Source organism: Oncorhynchus nerka, linkage group LG27 (genome assembly GCF_034236695.1).
Source record: "Oncorhynchus nerka isolate Pitt River linkage group LG27, Oner_Uvic_2.0, whole genome shotgun sequence".
Lineage (NCBI taxonomy): Eukaryota > Metazoa > Chordata > Actinopteri > Salmoniformes > Salmonidae > Oncorhynchus > Oncorhynchus nerka.
In genome coordinates this window covers 49,111,548-49,132,583 of record NC_088422.1, presented here as the reverse complement: position 1 = coordinate 49,132,583, position 21,036 = coordinate 49,111,548, and the positions used below count along the sequence as shown (strand labels likewise).

Genomic DNA, 21,036 nt, shown 5'->3' with positions numbered 1-21,036 from the left:
TTCCAATTCATCCTAAAGGTGTTAGATGGGGTTCAGGTCAGGGCTCTGTGCAAGCCAGTCAAGTTCTTCCACACCAATCTCAACAAACCATTTCTGTATTGACCTCGCTTTGTACAAGGGGGAATTGTCATGCTGAAACAGACCTAAAAATGCTGAAACATGCTGAAACAGGAAAACTGTTCCCACAAAGTTGGAAGTACAGAATTGTCTAGAATGTCATTATATGCTGAAACGTTAAGATTTCCCTTCACTGGAACTAAGGGGCCTAGCCGGAACCATGACAAATAGCCCCAAACCATAATTCCTCATCCACCAAACTTTACAGTTGGCACTATGCATTTGGGTGGGTAGCATTCCCAGCCATCCGCCAAACCCAGATTCGTGGTGGTGAGCTTTACGCCACTCCAGCCGACCCTTGGCATTGCGCATGGTGATCGTAGGCCTGGGTGAGGCTGCTTGGTCATGGAAACCCATTTCATGAAGCTCCAGCCAACAGTTCTTGTGCTGACGTTGCTTCCAGAGGCAGTTTGGAACTTGGTAGTGAGTGTTGCAACCGAGGTCAGACGGTTTTTACGCGCTACGTGCTTCAGCACTCGTTAGTCCCATTCTGTGAGCTTGTGTGGCCTACCACTTCGCAGCTGAGGAGTTGTTGCTCTTAGACGTTGTCACTTCACAATAACAGCACTTACAGTTGACCGGGGAAGTTCTAGGAGGGCAGAAATTTGATGAACTGACTTGTTGGAAAGGTGGCATCCTATGAAGGTGCCACGTTGAAAGTTACTGAGCTCTCCAGTAGGGGCCATTCTACTGCCAATATTTGTCTATCAAGATTGCATGGTAGCAAAGGGTGTGGCTGAAAAAGCCAAATCCACTAATGTGAAGGGGTGTCCACATACATGTGGACATGTATTGTATTTAGTTTCAGTTTTACTGTTACAGATATAAAGTATGGTGGCCTTAGGTTAGGCTAGCAACCTAGTGGATTTCTTCCCTTAGCTAGTGATGGCTAGTGATAGTGATGCAAAGCTGGTTGAAAGAATGCCAAGGGTGTGCAAAGCTGTCATCAAGGAAAAGGGTGGCTATTTGAATAATCTGAAATATAAAATATATTTTGATTTGTTTATTACTTTTTTGGTTACTACAATTCCATGTGCATTATTTCATTTGTTTATGTCTTCACTACTATTCTACAATGTAGAAAATAGTCAAATAAAGAAAAACCCTTGAATGAGTAGGTGTTCTAAAACTTTTGACCAGTAGTGTATGTAGGATCTTAATTTGACCAGTATTGTTGGAGAAAAAACCCTGCAGCAACAAGGATTTGAACATTTAGTTCATTATGTTGCTTTATCAGTGGTTAGGCTATTAGCTGGCCAAAATTAGGCTACTTGAAAAGTGCAATAGTGTTAATAAAACCACGTGTAGGTGTGGATTTCTGGTGAATTAATGCAAATCACGAAGCTCGTCTGCAGCGCAAGAACATTTTCAGCAACAACAAAGTTGTCAAATTAAGATCCTACACCTGTAAGCTTTTATAAAAACTTGAATTAACAAAACCATAGACCACTTAAACTTTTACAACACTTCCAACCACGGGTGGCCAAAAATAATCATTGTACCTTTATATTTTAAATATTAGGTTAAAAAAATGTACTAGATTATCCTCACATGTACCCTAAAATGTACCAAAAAGGAACCTCTGAAGGTACATTATTTGTATTTTGATATTTCTGTGCCCCAGGGAACACTACTGTACTCTAACTGTTCCCTTTTTCTGAGAGTGTAGCTCATAAGAGGTTGGTGGCACCTTAATTTGGAGAATGGGCTCGTGGTAATAGCTGAGAATGTATGGAATGGTATCAAATACATCAAACACATGGTTTCCATGTGTTTGATGCCATTCCATATGCTCCATTCCAGCCATTATTGAGAGCTGTTCTTCCCCCAGGAGCCTCCAGTGGTGGAGCTAGGCTATGAGTCATCCATCACCCATAGCCCAACTCCAAATATACAACTTCATTTCCTCAGACATTCACATCACTAGCTACGTTTCCATTATTCACTTGTCCAGTTGTTTTTTTTGTCGACATTTAGACTGTTTGCATAGAATATAGATGCGACAATTGCCTGCTAGCGTGCGTTTCCATTTAAACTGTCGTGTCGATCAAAGCAGCTGGACATAATTACGTCACATTAAAAATAAAGTTTTCGCAAAAACCTCGTGTCGAATAAATATTAAGTTGTAGACATGATTCATGTCAGTTAGTCCGCAAAAGCCATCAGAAATAGATTCGCTAATATTCTAATAATTATCATGTGCCAACGCATCGCCACCGTCCGTGACATAGTGAAACTTGCACTCCGGTAGTCTAGATCTGAAATAACTTGATGGTAAAACTTGCATCCAGCCAAACATAAAACGCAAGGCGAAGCAATTCATGCATTCTTGAAAGTCAAGAAAATCCTTGTCCTGCAAAGACACATTATTATACCTGAACAATTTATTTAGCAAGCAGTAGGCTTTTAGATTTAAATGTGGAGCTTAGCTTTCTAGTTATGTGATCACGTCACGTGCCTTAAAATCATCATTTATTTGAAAAACACGTTTCCATCAGAATTATTTGCAATAAAGAAATGTTTTACAAAATGAAAATCCACCGCTGCCGAATGGATAACAATGTTTAGAACATCTATAGCTGCTGGTTCCCTTACGCATGTCAGTCACCGTGTTTTTGCGACATTGTCGAATAAACCTGAGTCAATGGAAACCTGCCAACTGTCGCTGGAAAATATACCCCTGCTGTTAGCCGAGAAACCGCCAGAAAATAAGTAATGTTTCAAAGGTTGTTATCCGTGTTCTGATGGATCCTAATCTACGAGATTTGTATCTGCCTCCCATCCACCCGCCCTCTCTCACTCTTTCTCTCCCTCCCTGCCAGGACTGCCAACATACATCCCTGCCTTGATAATGAAAACTTGCCCCACTTTCTGATGAAGACCACCTGACCCACTAATTTGAGTGAAAAGGGAGAAGAGGGAGTGAGAGAGAGATAACGTGTTAGATAGACAGAGAGAGAGAGATGGGGAGGAGGGTGATAGAAAAAGAGAGTGTGAGAGAGAGAGATGGGGAGGGGAGAGACGGCCATATTGTGTTTGACGTGTGAGGAGACATCTGTGTAATGTAGGGAAAGGGAAACTCAGGCCGCCGAGTACTGGAGTTGCCATTCCTGGTGTAGTGTAACGAATGTGGTAATACGGCCTTGAGGCGTGAAGGTGTCAGTAGCTAGGTTTCCATCCAATTGGTGACAGATTTTTATGTGAATATTCCAAAATCTGTGCGTGATGACATAGTGAACAGAAAATACACGTTGTGGTTAAATTCCCATGTACCAGATAAAACAATAAATGGGTTTCCATCGTATTTTCAACTCTACTGACGATTTACTCACAAAAATGTTGTTATATTGTGTGTGCAAACTCTGAAAATGGCACGTGCATTCTAGCCAACAGGCTGTGTGCGCGTTAGATTGGCTAGATCACGCATATAGCCTACATGATGAGATTATTATTATAGACAAATGAGCTAGATTATTTGTATTTGTCAAACGGAAGTCAAGCATTGATTATCATCACACCAGTATACGACCCTCGATATTTATTGGAAAGGAGCATCAAGCTCATCACCTTGCACTTTCACCACCCTGTGAAGTTCATCATTATTTATTTAATCTGTAACCTAATAAACGGTATGCTTTCCCGATGAGTCGTAGTGGGAGGACCACACAACATGTCATCGCCTGACTCCAAATGTACTCCAATATGATGGTTATTATAGTCTATCAATATTTGCACATAAAAGCGTTTCCACCGACATTTCTGGCATAATTCATTTGACTATCAACATAAAGAGAGTCCCACACTCCATATATAAACGCCCAGTAATTTTTTGGGTGTTTACAAACGTTTCGGCATCACTGTTGCCTTCTTTTCTGGGTGCGTGCCATATCGTGTTTTTTATTCTATAATTCATTTTACCAAGACAAAAAGATTCCACCTTGTCTAGCATATTTTGTTTTGTCGACATGTGGAAAGTTTACCGAAAAATGTTCTGTTTCCATCAAGCCTGTCTTTACATATCTTTTTTATCGGACATGTACTTTACTCGCATAAAAAGGTTGGATGGGAAACCTGGTTATTGTGACAGACTACTGATTGACTGCAGGTGACAGTATGATGGAGAGAGAGTGAGTGAAAGGACAGGCGGTTTCACTTTATTCCCTGCCTCAATGGCTCTTCCTACTGGCTTCATTCACTCTGCCTGTTCTCTGTAGTATGTAAACAGCTCACTTTCTACTTTTTGGATCATTTGTTCACCTTTTTGTCTAATCACTTTTTAATCGTGAAATCTATACAATCAATTCTACTCTGTTTAAAAGAGGATCACTGGTTTTATCTAACTAAAGTTGTCTCATAAGCCATTGTAAGGGGATCTCTCTGCAGTTGTTGTTTGTGTGAATGAATCAATTCCCACTCATCTAACCAGAATGATTGTCTGAGAAGAAACCTGACAGCTTTTCAAAATGTCAAACTCTGATTCAGCTGCCACATCAATGGAATTTATTATGAAAGGACATCCGAAAAAGATAAGATGAATCGGAAAGACTGAAACCAGGAATAGTTGTCAGACAATAATTAGACACTGAAATATTAACTATTTATCATGTTCTGTTGACAATTTGTCCGGTTAAACCTGGGGTTGTTGTGGTAATGACTAACAAAGAGGGAATAAAAGGTTAACTGACAAGACAGAAAGACATACATAGTTCTGTTTGACACAGAACAAATTGATGGTGCAGAGATTGCAGAGATTCCTAGATATCCAAAACCTTTTAATGATTTTCTCATGCGTTTTAAATGAGGCAATGCCGTTACAGATAGATCAATTTATTTGACAATGTAAAACACAATACAGCCGCACATGTGGATCATGCATTTAATATCATTGAGGATTACATAAAAAAAGTTTGAAAACGTATTTCCACTGTGGTACTCATAAATAACTTTTTTTTTTATGAACAAACATAAGCATAGCAGACCTATCCTACTAGGCATACTTGGGTAACACATTTAAGACATAACAAAACATAGAGTATGACTTCCTCAGTAGATCAGCAATCTCAGGCTCCTAAACTGAGTTTGATGAAGGTGATGCCAGATGACAGTGATGCAGTGGATGCCAGATCATGGTGATGCAGTTGGCTTGCTGGCTCTGATGTTCGCCTCTGCCTCTCTGTGGCCTGTATTGCCAGGTGATGGGGTTGGCTTGCTGGCCCCGATGTCCTCCTCAGCTTAATCTCTCTCTAGCCTGGACTTCATACTCCTCCATAAACCACAAGTGTAGCCTCTGCTGCTGCTACAGCGCAAAAAAGCCCAGAGCAGAGTAGTCTTCCTCACCACAAGCTCTCTGCCATTTTCATAATGTAGTCAGGTCTCATTGATCAAGAAGCCGGTGCTGAGATGCATTTTCTAAACGCAAACTAGCTAGCTAGCTAGCCAAACCAGACAAGTCAACCTGTCATCAGTCCTGCAATTCTGTGGGTAACAACCACCAGATATATCCAATCAACAACTTAACAACTTATCACAAACAAAAAAACTGATTAAGAAACAAACAAAAACACGTAAAAACATCAAACATACGTACCACATTTAAAGAGCTCTTTTGTTTAGGCTGCTTTACAGCGCCATGACACCCACGCAAAGATATTGAGATCTTATGAACAAACCTGAAACTTTCTCATCAAAACTGCAGACAGACTGCACCCTTGATTTAACTTTTAAAATAACATTTTAAAATTACAAATGTAGGTGTATTTAGGATGCTTTGAACAGTAACATTAAATGTACACTCAAAATTCGATGACTGTTACTTTTAGATTTTTTTTTTGGGGGTGAAATTAAAGGAGGCCGTCGTTGTAAATAAGAATTTGTTCTTAACTTCTTGCCTGACTTGCCTAGTTAAATAAAGTTTAAATAAAAAATAAAAAAAAAATTAAAAGGCCGTCGTTGTAAATAAGAATTTGTTCTTTTTTTGACTTGCCTAGTTAAATAAAGTTTAAATAAAAAATAAAAAGTATGATTTTTTTGGGGGGGGGTTTGACACTATTCAGACAGATGGGAGAAACAGATGCAAGGTAGGAAACAGGGATAGATCCCTGTTCTCAGGTTGTACGCAACACATGCCAGAGATTGTTATCACAACACCAATGCTTTACACAGGAAATATTAATATTAATGGTTGATGGCTGTAGGTAACCAAATCATAGATTGCAGTCTCCTTGTCCATAGACTGCTTTCAAGGTAAAGACACAAACATTTTGTATTTTGTAATTTGGGTGAAGTACCTCTTTAAAATCCAATGCTTATTTGTCAGACTTATTCAAAACTTATCATGAAAGCCTGCAAAAATACATAGCCTCAAATACAGTTGAAGTCGGAAGTTTACATACACTTAGGTTGGAGTCATTAAAACATGTTTTTCAACCACTCACAAATTTCTTGTTGACAAACTACAGTTTTGGCAAGTTGGTTAGGACATCTACTTTGTGCATGACACAAGTCATTTTTTCAACAATTGTTTTCAGACAGATTATTTTACTTATAATTCACTGTATCACAATTCCAGTGGGTCAGAAGTTTACATACACCAAGTTGACTGTGCCTTTAAAAAGCGTGGAAAATTCCAGAAAATTATGTCATGGCTAATTGACATAATTTGAGTAAATTGGAGTTGTACCTGTGGATGTATTTCAAGGCCTACCTTCAAACCCAATGCCTATTTGCTTGACATCATGGGAAAATCCAAATAAATCAGCCAAGACCTCAGAAAAAAATTGTAGACCTCCACAAGTCTGGTTCATCCTTGTGAGCAATTTCGAAACACCTGAAGGTACCACGTTCATCTGTACAAACAACAGTACGCAAGTATAAACATCATTGGACCATGCAGCCGTCATACCGCTCAGGAAGGAGATGCGTTCTGTCTCTTAGAGATGAACGTACTTTGGTGTGAAAAGTGCAAATCAATCCCAGAACAACAGCAAAGGACCTTGCGAAGATGCTGGAGGAAACAGGTATAAAAGTATATATATCCACAGTAAAACTAGTCCTATATCAACATGACCTGAAAGGCCGCTCAACAAGGTAGAACCCACTGCTCCAAAACCGCCATAAAAAAGCCAGACTACGGTTTGCAACTGCACATGTGGACAAAGATCATACATTTTGGAGAAATGTCCTCTGGTCTGATGAAACAAAAATATAACTGTTTGTTATGGGGGTGCTTTGCTGCAGGAGGGACTGGTGCACTTCACAAAATAGATGGCATCATGAGGCAGCTAAATTATGTGGATATATTGAAGCAAAATCCTAAGACATCAGTCAGGAAGTTAAAGCTTGGTCGCAAATGGGTCTTCCAAATGTACAATGACCCAAAGTACACTTCCAAAGTTGTGGCAAAATGGCTTAAGGACAACAAAGTCAAGGTATTGGAGTGGCCATCACAAAGCCCTGACCTCAATCCTATAGAACATTTGTGGGCAGCACTGAGAAAGCGTGTGCGAGCAAGGAGGCCTACAAACCTGACTCAGTTACACCAGCTCTATCAGGAGGAATGGGCCAAAATGCACCCAACTTATTGTGGGAAACTTGTGGAAGGCAACCCGAAACATTTGACTCAAATTAAACAATTTAAAGGCAATGCTACCAAATACTAGTTGAGTGTATGTAAACTTCTGACCCACTGGGAATGTGATGAAAGATATAAAAGCTGAAATAAATCATTATTCTATAATCATTATTCTATTATTATGACATGTCACATTCTTAAAATAAAGTGATGATCCTAACTGACCTAAGACAGGGAATTTTTACTCTGATTAAATGTCAGGAATTGTGAAAAACTGAGTTTCAATGTATTAGGCTAAGGTTTATGTAAACCTCAGACTTCAACTGTAATCCATTTCCAAAGACACAAGTAGGCATTTCAGATTTCAAATATGTGTTTACACTGGCAACATTGGGAAGAAGTGGAATAATAAAATATGTGTAGGGAATAACAGTAGTGTTCCTGCTGACAAGCACACTAATTACCCTATATTTTAGCCCATTGTTAAGAATGAGAATTGCTCTATTGATCAGACTAAATAAAGTCAATAGATCATAAAATCTCCTTAACACAAGATTACATAAATCTACCCCTACACCATAACCAAATAATTTGAATATTTATTGCCCCCCCCCCCCCTGTAGAATCAAATTTACACTTCTGGGTTCTTATTTTCAGCTTTGACAAAAATGTTTTTCATTAGCTACAAATCAGGTCACCCTACCAAACGTCCCTGCTAAAACATACTGTAGGTTTGTCTGCTGCCTTACTGTTGTCACAGCCAAACACCAAATGAGGGGACTAATGCAAGTGTGGATTAAATCGACTTTAGTACATGCTGTCAAAAAGGCTGCATTCTGCAATAGGGACAGGACCTACTTTTGTTGACAACATTGTACATAAAACAGCGCTACCGTGCTGCTCTTTTTACAGTTTTATAAACTCAGCAGAGGATGTTCTCTCTCCATTCAGCACCACTCTAATCTTGAGAGGCGTTTCTTTAAAACATGCATCCAAACCCCTTGATCCCTGACATAACTAAACCAATCATATGCTTCAACGTGCCGTGGTTTACAGTGTTGTGGCAAGACAGGACAACGACGGAGGTGCAGCTCACGATGCTAAATTGCAGGCGCAGACGCTACGATTTCAAAACGATTTGGAGCACAGTTGAAAAGTTAACGCACTGACTATACAATGGGCTAATTAGAAAATTGAAAACCAGTACTTTTTAATGCGTGAGATATGAGGTGTGGCATGAGAAGGGGGTCAAATGTGTGTCTCACGGCCAATGTGTGAGAGTTAGCAGCTCTGCAGTGCCTTCAGAAAGTATTTATACTCATTAACATAGTCCACGTTTTGTTACAGCCTGAATTCAAAATTGATTAAGTGTATATTTTTTCAACAATTTACACACAATACCCCATAACGACAAAGTGAAAACATGCTTTTAGTATTTCTTGCAAATTTATTGGACATGAAATACGGTAAATCTGTTCTATGTGCGATATTTCTAATGCTTCCCGTTCTTAATTTTAGTTTTTGCATCTTTTACTTTTGGTTTCGTACACCAGCTTCAAACAGCTGAAATTACAAAGTTTTGGTTATTGAAAATATCTAATTTTAGCAACCAGGAAATGGCAGAACAATTTCTGCATATTACACCTTTAAACATAAGGTGAAGAAGGGTATCACTGTATTAGGTGATGTACAGTACAGGGCGAGGACTCACTGTGGTGGCTCAGAGGCCTGCGGGGAAGTCAGGGAGCGGTGGATGGGGGTGAAAGGTCGAGCTGACTGGGCCTTCTTCCTCCCTGGGTCGCTGTCAGAGTCAGACTCTGAGCAGGGAGGTCGGGGCTGGCCACGCTGCCACTCCTCTTTCCTCTTCTGCTCCCTCTGCTGCGCCTCCTCCTGTTCCTTCTCCTTCTTCTGGAGGAGGTGGAAGTAACCCCGGCCCTGTCTGACCGCTGACACCAAACGGCTGGGGGATAGAGACATAACACACACACACGAGATGAGTATATGGATACTGTACATACCGATACAGCATGTGACTGGGCTTGAGAGTGGGTAATCTACATGTCACAATATTGTGTTAAAACCTGAAGCCTAGGCCATAACTTAGGCAGATAACACAATTCTTCGGGTTTCAGGCAGATTTACTTAAAATATTTACTTTATTTAGTCATGCCACCAAAGATTCTCAGAAACCACTTCTGTTACTTACACAAAAAGAGTCACAAATATGTTAAATCCCCTACTACAGTGACCGAAAATAGCCCCAACCCAAAAATAGAATAGGACCGACTCCATATACAGCAGTCAATTGAGGATGTGCATCACCTGTGTAATTAATTCCTAAGCAGACAACATATACCCTGTCATAGATCACAGCTTCATGAAGTTACCCTGGTCTTTAAATCACACCAATCGGAGTGGGCCAGGTCTTGAAATCACACCAATCAGAGTGGACCAAGTCCCTAAATCATCACAGAGGCTGAAAAATAATCCTAAATAGAGAATTTGGGGAGAAATACGTGACGTGTGGCAAACTAATGGTTTCATTACAGTGATTTAGCACCTGCCCATAACCTTTCCCTTCCTTTCAAAACCATGTCTGCTGTTTTTCACCGGTGGCTGCATGCGTCATTACTTCGCATTAATATGCTACTGGTGGAAATTGAAACACACACACTTGGATACGCAGGCATGCACACACATGGATGCACGAACACACGGATACACATGCAGGCACACAAGTATCATAGCCATGGTTTGACTTTGCGGCTGAATGAACTGTAATACGCCTCAGTTTTCCTTAATTATCACACATGAGTAAGGAGCCTTGGTAGTTGGGCGAAGGGCATGATTCTATTGCTTCTAATAATCTGCTAGAATGGAGTATAGGTCGCAATCGTACACTACAGTACAGGCTTACTGCTGGTCACGCATGAGTCTTTCTTAAAGCCGGAGGGCAGCATTTAGCCTTTCTTAAAGCCGGAGGGCAGCATTTAGCCTTTCTTAAAGCCGGAGGGCAGCATTTAGCCTTTCTTAAAGCCGGAGGGCAGCATTTAGCCTAGTGGTTAAGAGCATTGGGCCAGTAACCAACAGGTCACTGGTTCAAACCCCAATGCAGGCTAAGTGAAAAATCAGATGACGTGTCCTCAAGCAAGGCCCTTAACCCAAATTGCTCTGCATAAGTGTGTCTGCTAGAATGGAGTATACATCTCCAATTGTATACTACAGTACAGGCCTACTGTAAGTGCTGGTCAAGCATTGGTCTTAACTAAACCTATAATAGAATGCACATTTTCTAAAATGACTACTTGTGGAGATTTAACTGATCTTGAACACAAAACATCTTCTACTCGTGTCATTATATGACCCGAGATGAGATAAATAGACACCACTGTGGAATAATTCTCTCCTTCAAGTCAGACAGGACAACAACAAGGACAATGCCTTGTATACGTTAGAGCCGTCCTGTGTGAATCATTATTCCTCATCTAGTGAGCAGCTGGCTGGCAATACTTCCCCCAGGAGCGGAGCCAAACAGACAAACGCTGCATATTCGGACGACATCACTGTTCGCACACACACAAGGCACGCCCACAGGCACACACACACACACACACTCATGGAGGGCATCAGTGTTTGAACTCTTGAATGTTAATTTGTTTCAGGCTGAACATTGCTTAAATCTGAAGCATTCCCTGCTTGCTCTATTTGTGATACCACAGCCCACTCCAGATCGGTGACTCTCCCTATCCAAATCCCCATGCGCCATGTCTTAATCCAGAATGCTGCCATGCCTTTATCAAAGCATCTTTCTATCCATCTCTCAGCATCTGTAGTGAATCATAGCATCACAGCAGCAACACATCCTCAGATCAGTTGCCATATGGTGTTCCCCACATTCTGTTGACAGCAACAGCCCAGTGTTGTGTGTATGGACAGTGTGCAAGTATCTCTCTATTTGTCTTTGTGTTACGGTATGAAAGTGCCCTTGACTAGACAAAGGCAGTATCTGAGTCTAGCATTGCCCTTACATCTCAGGTGTTGAAGCCAGAGAGTCACTTGTGGTGCATCACCGCTGATTCAATTAGTCTTCATCCCAAATGGCACCCTATTCTCCAAAAAAGTACACTAGGGAGTCAGGTGCCTTTTGGGAGGCAGATAATGTGTGTAGGTTATATTGCTGTGTCTTTAGAATATTGGAACTCCAATGCTTGAAATGCATCTTAAAGAAGGCTAATAGGGCTGCTTGTTTATTAAACACACAGGGCAGAGTTCAGATCAGGTCTAGTGTTCCATTGATTTCAGTGATGTACGTTTAACATCCTGTAAGTATTGAGCTTCCAATCAATATAATTTTGCTAGCCTCAAAACTTGGCCTAAACCTGATATTAGCAAATCACCCCCCCCCCCCCCAAAAAAAAATAGAACAGCGCAAAAGTTTGTTATGAGTCTGGCCTGGTCTATGCCAAAGGTGACAGAAACATTGAAAAAAGGTGTTTAATATAGGTGATATGCCAATACGTATGAAAGAAACTCTTTACAGTCGTTTAAATAATTCACAGTGTTCAGTTGGTAAATGAGCAGCGTTACTCTTCCTTGACTGTTGGGGAAATTGAAGTGATTTGATTTCTTCAACAGGTCATATCAGAAGAGGTATTAGGTAGCAGTTAGCCTGTTGCTAGGCAACCAACGGCATGTAGTTCACAAGTTGTGTAACGGTTCTCCTCTTCGTCTGAGGAGGAGTATGAAATATCGGACCAATATGCAGCGTGGTAAGTGTTCGTCATATTTATTACACTGAACACAGAAAACAAACAAACAAGAGAATAAAGGAAAACCGAAACAGTCCCGTATGGTGAAAACACTGAAATGGAAAATAACCACCCACAAACAAAAGTGGGAAAACAGGCTACCTAAGTATGGTTCTCAATCAGAGACAATGATTGACAGCTGCCTCTGATTGGGAACCATACCAGGCCAAACACATAGAAATATAAACACAAGAACAAAACATAGAATGCCCACCCCAACTCACGCCCTGACCAACCTAAAATAGAGACATACAAAAGGAACTAAGGTCAGGACATGACAAGTTGAGAAGGAGCGATACAGTGATTTGGCAGTGAAGCTTTGTGTCCCTATACAGAGAGAAGGCCAATCTGAAATGGCTCTTCATGTAAAAGGGAGAAATGGGAAAAGATCCACTTTTTTTCAGTTAGAACCTGGTTCAGAACAAGGTCTGTCCTAAATGGTAATTGTTGGGGTAAATTCCACCTACATTATAGGTAGTTAAGGGATTGAATTGCAGTCCTATGGATAAATTATATGTCCAATTCAGCTGACAGGAATTGAAATGGAATTGATCCCAGTATTCTATCCTCTCAATGTAGTGTTGAAATGCAACAGAATGTCAGTTGAATATTCTCATCCCTGTGTCCTGCGGGCAGCAGATACCTGGCACAGACCAGACGTGGCATTTGGTGTGTGTGTGTGTGTCTGTGAGTGTGTGTGTGTGTATATAACAACTCTCAGCCTCGCCACAGGGCGTGCAGACAGACTACACCCTCTCAGGACATCCAAGGGCGTCCCTAAAACGGCTGACATTTCTGACAGCTTCTTATAAAACCCAGATTATTGAATAATTCATACAGGTGTTTGAGGAGAGGAAAGGTTACCGTTTCAGAGGGAGAGAAAAAGACAAATAGCCCTAATGAATAGTGTCTGTTTTCCCTCTGTGCAAATAATAGAGAGGGGTTTCAGTGTTTGTTTCTAAGTGGCAATAGCCTACCCTTTACTGTCTTTTTATATCTGGGAAGACTTTATACCCTATTTTTTGTATTGTCATATTGTATACAGAAGAAATACCGCAGGTAGTTTCGTACCCCATAAAATGAAATATAATATGGTACCAGGTAATTCTCTTATCATATCCCCAAAATTGTAATTTTGTTATTAGTATGTTGCCATTTTTTGTTGACAGAAAACACATGATTACGTACCACCAGAGATACCGATGTATTCAGTCATACCAGGGGAATAGAAGCTCTGCATATGACTACTGTGATTATTAAAGGGTTCTGTCCCTTCACATAGTGCACTACTTTTGACCAGAGCCCTATGGGCCCTGGTCAAAAGTAATCCGCTACATTAAAGAAAAGGGTGCCTTTTGGGATACAGCCCTTTAATAATCATGGTAGTCATATGCACAGCTTCTATTCCTCTGGTATGACTGAATACATCAGTATCTCTGGTGGTATGTATTCTCCACTGGGATTCCTTGTTATGTATAATCAGATCTTCTCATGGCTCGCCAAGCATCTCTCCAGATATCTACATCATACATCACAGGGCTGCCTGTTTCTCAAATGCCACATCAGTCAGCACTTCAATGGGGAAATCTGTTTCACATCACATGATACTTGATAGTAACCATGGTTGTGCCCCAAATTGCCACCCTATTTATTCCTTACGTAGTGCACTACCTTTGACCAGACCCCTATGGGCCCTGGTCAAAAGTTATGCACTATATTTTCAAATAGGGTACCATTTGGATCGCATTTTGTTGCCTATGCAGTTTCTTCATCCAACCTCATTTACATTTACATGTTTGTTTGATGAATTAAACATAATTTAATTTGTTTTTTAGTGGTCTTGTAAAACAGCCCATTGGCCACAACTGTTGATATAAGAAAGTGGATGCATTGTCATCCTGACCATGACATTTATCTATGTAATGTAGAGATGTGTATTAAAGGTAATGAACAGTCAAAATCACGTTTTCATGAAATGTGATGATATTTGAAAGAAACCAGATCAAAGTATGATGATCAAAGTATGAAAAATGACTGTTGCTTCTATATTGATAAAGTTGAATCATAAAGTTACTGGTCCCCTCCCCCATGTTAAACACCTGGATTCATTACTAGGGATAAAAGGTGACATCACCTTAACTCTCATTTTAATACACTAATGGTAACATGATATTCTCTTACATAATTTAGAGGTGTGGTTTATACAGCTTAATAGCTACTCTACTGGTGCAAAAAAATTGACTGTAAGAGTGTCAGTAAATATAATAGAAAGTTTACCCTTTTCATCTACGGCAAAGATACTTACTGTATATGTTTCCCCTTTCATCTGTATCAAGTCTACACATGCGTCAGTGCTGCTGTGAACCGTATCACAAGAGACATGCCAAACGGGAGATATATGTAACAAATAATGTTGTTTGAGTTGCTTTGAGTTTGAGTTGCTATCGCCAAATTTACTTTAGATGATTTTACTGCAACACTGCTCACTGTATCTAAGTTGCTTGACATACAGTAGGTGTTTCAAAGAGCTGTCAGTTAAGGCGAGCTCATGAATATAAGCATCAGCCCACTCAGCCTGGCTTTTCAAACTTCCTGATAGTTAGCCATTAGAGAAAAAATATTTTTCAGAACGGCTGTTCAGGAGCTTTAAAATATGAGTGATTACATTTTTGTATAAGTGTGATAAATACTGGCTTATCTACAGAAAATGTGATGTATCGAGATGTGCTGATGGAAATATGTGAAATTAAATTTGGCAGAGTCAATAGATAGTCTCTGATAAAAAAAATTACGCGCACACACACACACACACACACACACACACACACACACACACACACACACACACACACACACACACACCAGCCTCACCTGGTATGTCCCAGATGCTTCCTAAGAGATACTGCATCCTCTCTCTTCCCTGCCTGGGGGCAACGAAATGGCAAGCTCTAGAAAACAACAACATCAAACAACAACATCAACAACAAACAAAAGGACAAGCAGACAGTTTTTAACACTGTAGCTCTGAACAACCTTATTTGCATAAAAAGCCTCAGCGGAGTCGACTAGTGTGTGTGTCCTCGTCTGACCTCTGGTGGCTAAGAGCCAGGCAGCGGGCCAGGAGAAAATATTGTGTTGCTAATGTGCTAATGCTACATCGCTCATAGAAATGACAGATAATCACACAATTAATCCCTCTGCATAATCGAGCAGCATTTCATATAAAGGCTCTATAGCCTACTCAAAATTATGCAGTAAAGGCAAATGTAAGTGTATATACAAGATAACAGGGTATAAAAACAAAAACTGAGAACAGGCACACCTTGTTTACTTAACACACACACACACACACACACACACACACACACACACACACACACACACACACACACACACACACACACACACACACACACACCTTGTTTGCTCCTGGGGAATCTGATGGAGTGGTGCAAACAGGCACATCCTCTTCTGGTAAGGGATCAGCCTTTAAAGCCTGTAATAAAATAAACAAGAGGAAACATTTGTAAGAGAGGGATGGGCTGATGTGGTCTGTTAATCACAACATTCACATACAGTAGCAGGACAATGTATAGTATACGTAGATGTCGATGACGCCTCCTAGACTGCCCCAAAGGTGCCAGAGGATAGTTCATATCATCATACTCCTAACTCTCAGTAAATCATAAGGCATGACTTCCACAGATAAAGATAGGCCCTAAAGCCCTTTGGCTAATTCAAACTCAAGCCTGTTGATGCTCATTTCTGAGAGAGTAGAGAGGCAGGGTGTGAGACTGGGGAGTTGACAGGACGTTCATTCATCACAGTGAGGCATGTCGCAGACCACTCCCTCCCAGATCTGACTCTGGCTTGCCCTTGTGCTCTCCCTTACACACACGCACGCACACACTGATTGAAGTTGATTGAAGTTGAACAAGGGATCATAACTTCACCTGAATTCACCTGGTTAGTCTATGTCAATGAAAGAGCAGGTGACCTTAATGTTGTGTATACTCACAAAAGTATTGTGCTTGAGACCACCTAAAGCGAGACCAATTCAAGACCAAGACTGGAGCAAATCAAGTTTGAGTCAAGACCAAGACCGGAGGGTGTGGGGGTAAGACCGAGTCAAGGCCGAGACCGGGAGAGGGACAAGGGATAAAGGGAATATGTGAGTCCAATTCAAGACCATGATTGTAATTTTGTCAAATCAACACCATAATTAGATTTCAAAATGTCCAGTGTTTCTGTGTTCATATTTCAGATCAACATATGGACTCTTTAAGAAATTCTAAATATTGAAAAAATGCATGCTGAGGGAAAATAGAGCCCCTCTATTACTAACCCAAACACAGTGGGGAACAATGGGCCTTCTATGCCTTCATGCCTTGATTATAAAAATATAATAATAATTATAATTATATTATTATTTTGAATGATATTCTGATTTAATCTCTTTTTATGGGGAAAGGAAAGTGTTAACACTGAAGAGAAGAAAATCTCTGGGGAGATACATCTAAGCTAGCTAAATCAGCCATTGGAAGCTAGATAAAGCCATCTGCCATTTAACTTTATTAGGGCAGATTTTGGAGTGACAGTGGAATCAGCCAATCACATTTTGAATTAATGGGTGGCACCGTTTTTAGAAAACGAATGGAAACTTCTCCCTTCTTGAAGGCCAACAGGGAACTGAGCAATAGCGAGCAGTAGTTTTCCCACAGCTAGCTAGCTTTTGTTGTCAGCTAGTTTGCAGTGGCTGCAGCAGAGGATGAAGTGTCATTTTAGCAACATGACATCTTATTAAAATCTGTTCATATACAACCCCAGGAAGAATATGACACTTTTTAAAAACATTTTCTGACAAGTGACCACTTAGATATGGTAATTTTCATAAATTCTCAGAATATTTGGGAATTACGTATACTAAGGCATTTGTGAAGATTCTATAGCAATATAGTGTGGGAAAGCGCCCATGCATTTGGACAATTAATAGACACTGCTGTAAATAAAACCAAATAAAAACATCTGTCTGTACTCCAGCACTTTGTATTTGACATGATACAATGACTATGAGGTGAAAGTGCAGACTGTCAGCTTTAATTTGAGTGTATTTTCATCCATATCGGGTGAAAATGGGGGACTATAGGGGGACTATATGGGGGGACTATGTACAAAAATATCCTGATATGGGATGAAAATACGCTCAAATGAAAGAGGACACTGTACATCAAATACATGGTTCCCATGTGTTTGATGCCATTCCATTCGCACTGTTCCGGACATTATTATTCCTCAAAAATGTAAGATTAACGTTATATCATCGTTGTCTCCTACTGCTTCTGACACCACGTGAATGAGATGACTCCAACGAGACAGAGACAGAGAGAACGAGAAAGAGAGAGGGGGGGGAGACCAATGTTCCAGCATTCAAGTATATAAGCCTCCTCTCCATTTGAATGTTGTCACTTTTAATGTGGACTCTGCCTCCTCCCTCCGCTCTGCTCGCCAGGCAAGCTGCCTAGCTGCCTCAGCAACTGAGCGTCCCCGATAACTATGATGAATGCAATGTCCACAGGAATAAACCACCCATTTCACATTATCCAATGATGTGTTAGGTGCCAATACCCCATGTATCTGCTGCTGCTACTTAAAGCCTGCTGATTTGCTGTGATGGCCTCTGCTGCTAGCCTAAAGCACAGGTATAATCGCCTTATAAATGGAGCCCGCCCTCCTATGTCTTACTTCAGATGCATTTATTAGGGACTATGTAGAGAGGCTGTGTATAGAGGAAGACAAACGATGGGCCTCCATGCCTATGCATGATCTAAACAGGATATGGAATATTCACTCTATAGACAAAAGGTCTAGATGGGATAACATTAAAGGGGAAAATCTCATAGCTACTGGAATCCCACAGAGGCTGGTTAAAGTAAACTGGCCAATGTGTGTCTGCATCTTTCACTGAGCCGAACCCTCTTGCTTTGGGTGGCTAGGGACAGAATTGAGAAGGGTTTTTGATGTAATTTTGAGGCATGAGAGCTGGGGCTGGGGAAGTATTTGATTTGTGATGACAGACAGACACACTCTCCGTGTCACTGATCTGTTCAGCGCAGAGGATCACTGTCCATTAACAGTAAATGGAGTTACGTGTCGGGCCTGAGGGTGTGTGTTTGTGTGTGTATGAGTGTGTGTGTGTGTGTGTGTGTGTGTGTGTGTGTGTGTGTGTGTGTGTGTGTGTGTGAGACGCTGAATGGCCCGGTCAGTCCAAGGGGACAGGACTGATAAATGAAGAGATAGACAGGATGCCATGAAATGAGTGCTCAGACACATCACACACACACACCACCGCCCACCAGAGAGAAAATATTACTTGCATACAGGGAAACCCGAGTTCAACGGTAGAAAAGAGGGTACATGAAAGGAGAGAGCGAGAGAGACAGTGCGCACGAGGGAGAGAGAGAGAGAGAGGAAGAAATATGAAATAATAATACATTACTTATCCAATAACTAAAACTTTCATCTTCACTCATCATTATTATGATATACTGGCAAAAAACATAGGTGTTCATTTTAGTGTCAAAAATGCTAATTCATGTTGTGATTGAGTGTCATGGCCGAGTGTAATGGAACTGGCAGTAGGCTACATGGTAGTCGTATGAAGGATAATCAATATTTAGGCATACTTTGTGAGCTATTTATGCTGGCCTACCATAAACTGTCACATAATTAAACTAGGCCTACTCAGTAGCCTAAATTATTCTTATTCAATTAGACACAATCTCCAGATACATACAAGGCCAGGGGGAAACAATCACCTCTTCCACAGGTTGTCCCAGTGATTCTAGTATGAGTCTCTTGGTTTCAAGGTAGAGCGGTTGTCCGACCTCCTCATAGGGTCTCCAGGGGGCTGCTCTATAGCCCTGCCGGCTCAGCTGCCACTGTCGTCGGTGATAGTTATCCCAGAACACCTGCTCCCTGGTCCACTGACAGGCGGACCACACCGTTCTGCTCCGGGCCTGGCGCATTTCTCCCGACGGTTTAAGAATCGGAAGCGGTTTGATTATTACGAAGTGACGCGGGTCTAGTGCTGCATTTCGATGAGTCGTCATTGTAACAACACCAGACAAAGCTTTCAAGTTGTAGACAAAACGTTGTGTAGGTCACGTTTTTAAATTGCCATGATTATCTTTGAAAATAAAAATAAGAAACCGCAGAATGGGCTGTTAGACTTTGGCACCGGCGTCTACATTGAACCTCACGCATTTTTGTTGTAGGACCCTGTCTCCCGTGGTTACAGAGAAACTCAGCCCACACAGAAAGTGCAAGGTGGTAGTCTATATGTCATGGCAGGCCCAACTATCTCGAAAACGCAATAACAATGCACATGCTTGTATGGGATTCCTGGCTTTCTCTTATATTATTTATTATTCAATGACTTTTTGAGGATGTTACTGTTGGTACAATAACACATGCACATGCCTAGTAGGACTTTCACCACTGTAAATCTCTAACATCCTTTTGAAGATATACCTATCATTACTTTCCTCCATGCATTCACAATCTTGTCCAGAGTTTATATTAGTCGTCTAGAAGAAGACAGTGGGGAATTGTAAACAGCAGCAATCTTCCACAAAACCCCAATTCAACCTCTGCTTACAACATCTTGCCTGCTCCTTGAAGTGAAAACTTGCTGAATGACAGAGACATCTGTTCTATCGGGTTTGTGCTCCAATGGACAGTGTGTCAGTATCTCAAGGCGTCTCACAGATGAAACAATTACAACTCTGTCATAGCTGATAAAAGATGGGAATGCTAATAACCCCACTGAAAACTGCCAAAACGAATAAAAATAAGCTTTTCAGAGGGCACACACACCAAATCAACACAAGCACACACACACGAACACACACATGTACACACACACTGCACAAAAATAGTTTAGATGACACAGAACATTTCGATCCCAAATTCCCACGGGAGGCATTTCATGCTCCAAAACAAACAGCATCTCTATGAGCTGTGACTCAACTCTGAGGATACACACTGATGTCCTGTTGGAAACACACACCCTTCCTTCCTCCCTCCCTACCTTGAAGTAATCACTGATCTAACACAAATGGATAGGTCTAAGCAATGATTCTATCACATAGCGTTCACATAGCCAATCATATCAGATAAGGGATTTCTTTGGGGTAAGGTAGGAAGGAAGGATGAAAGGGAGGAAGGAAGTATTTGAAAAGGGCCTGACTTACACACCTTTCATCATACAGCTGAGACACTATAGAGAGAATAAAGATCACTAGAGCGTGAGAAGATTGGCCAGGTCTGTCACAGTCGGGGCTGGGCCTGGACAAGACCTCCTCCACCTCACACACACACACACACACACACACACACACACACACACACACACACACACACACACACACACACACACACACACACACACACACACACACACACAGACGTGAGATGATGGGCCGGGGCTCTCACAGCCGGGGCAGGACTATGCTCCTCCAACTCATACAGAGTCTGGAGTCA

At 41.1% G+C, this 21,036-nt stretch overlaps 1 protein-coding gene across 1 annotated transcript in view; it reads right to left on the bottom strand.

Annotated features, from left to right (window-relative positions):
• LOC115111076 (coiled-coil domain-containing protein 60) overlaps positions 1-19,746 on the bottom strand; it is a 43,549-nt gene extending 23,803 nt beyond the window's left edge. The window contains exons 1-4 of the mRNA XM_029636962.2: positions 19,311-19,746; positions 15,914-15,991; positions 15,367-15,443; positions 9,399-9,647 (exon numbers count right to left, since the gene is read on the bottom strand). Coding sequence (XP_029492822.2) covers positions 9,399-9,647; positions 15,367-15,443; positions 15,914-15,991; positions 19,311-19,604 — 698 coding nt within the window. The 5' untranslated portion in view covers positions 19,605-19,746. The remainder of the gene's footprint in view (positions 1-9,398; positions 9,648-15,366; positions 15,444-15,913; positions 15,992-19,310) is intronic.
• Between the last annotated feature and the right edge of the window lie 1,290 nt (positions 19,747-21,036).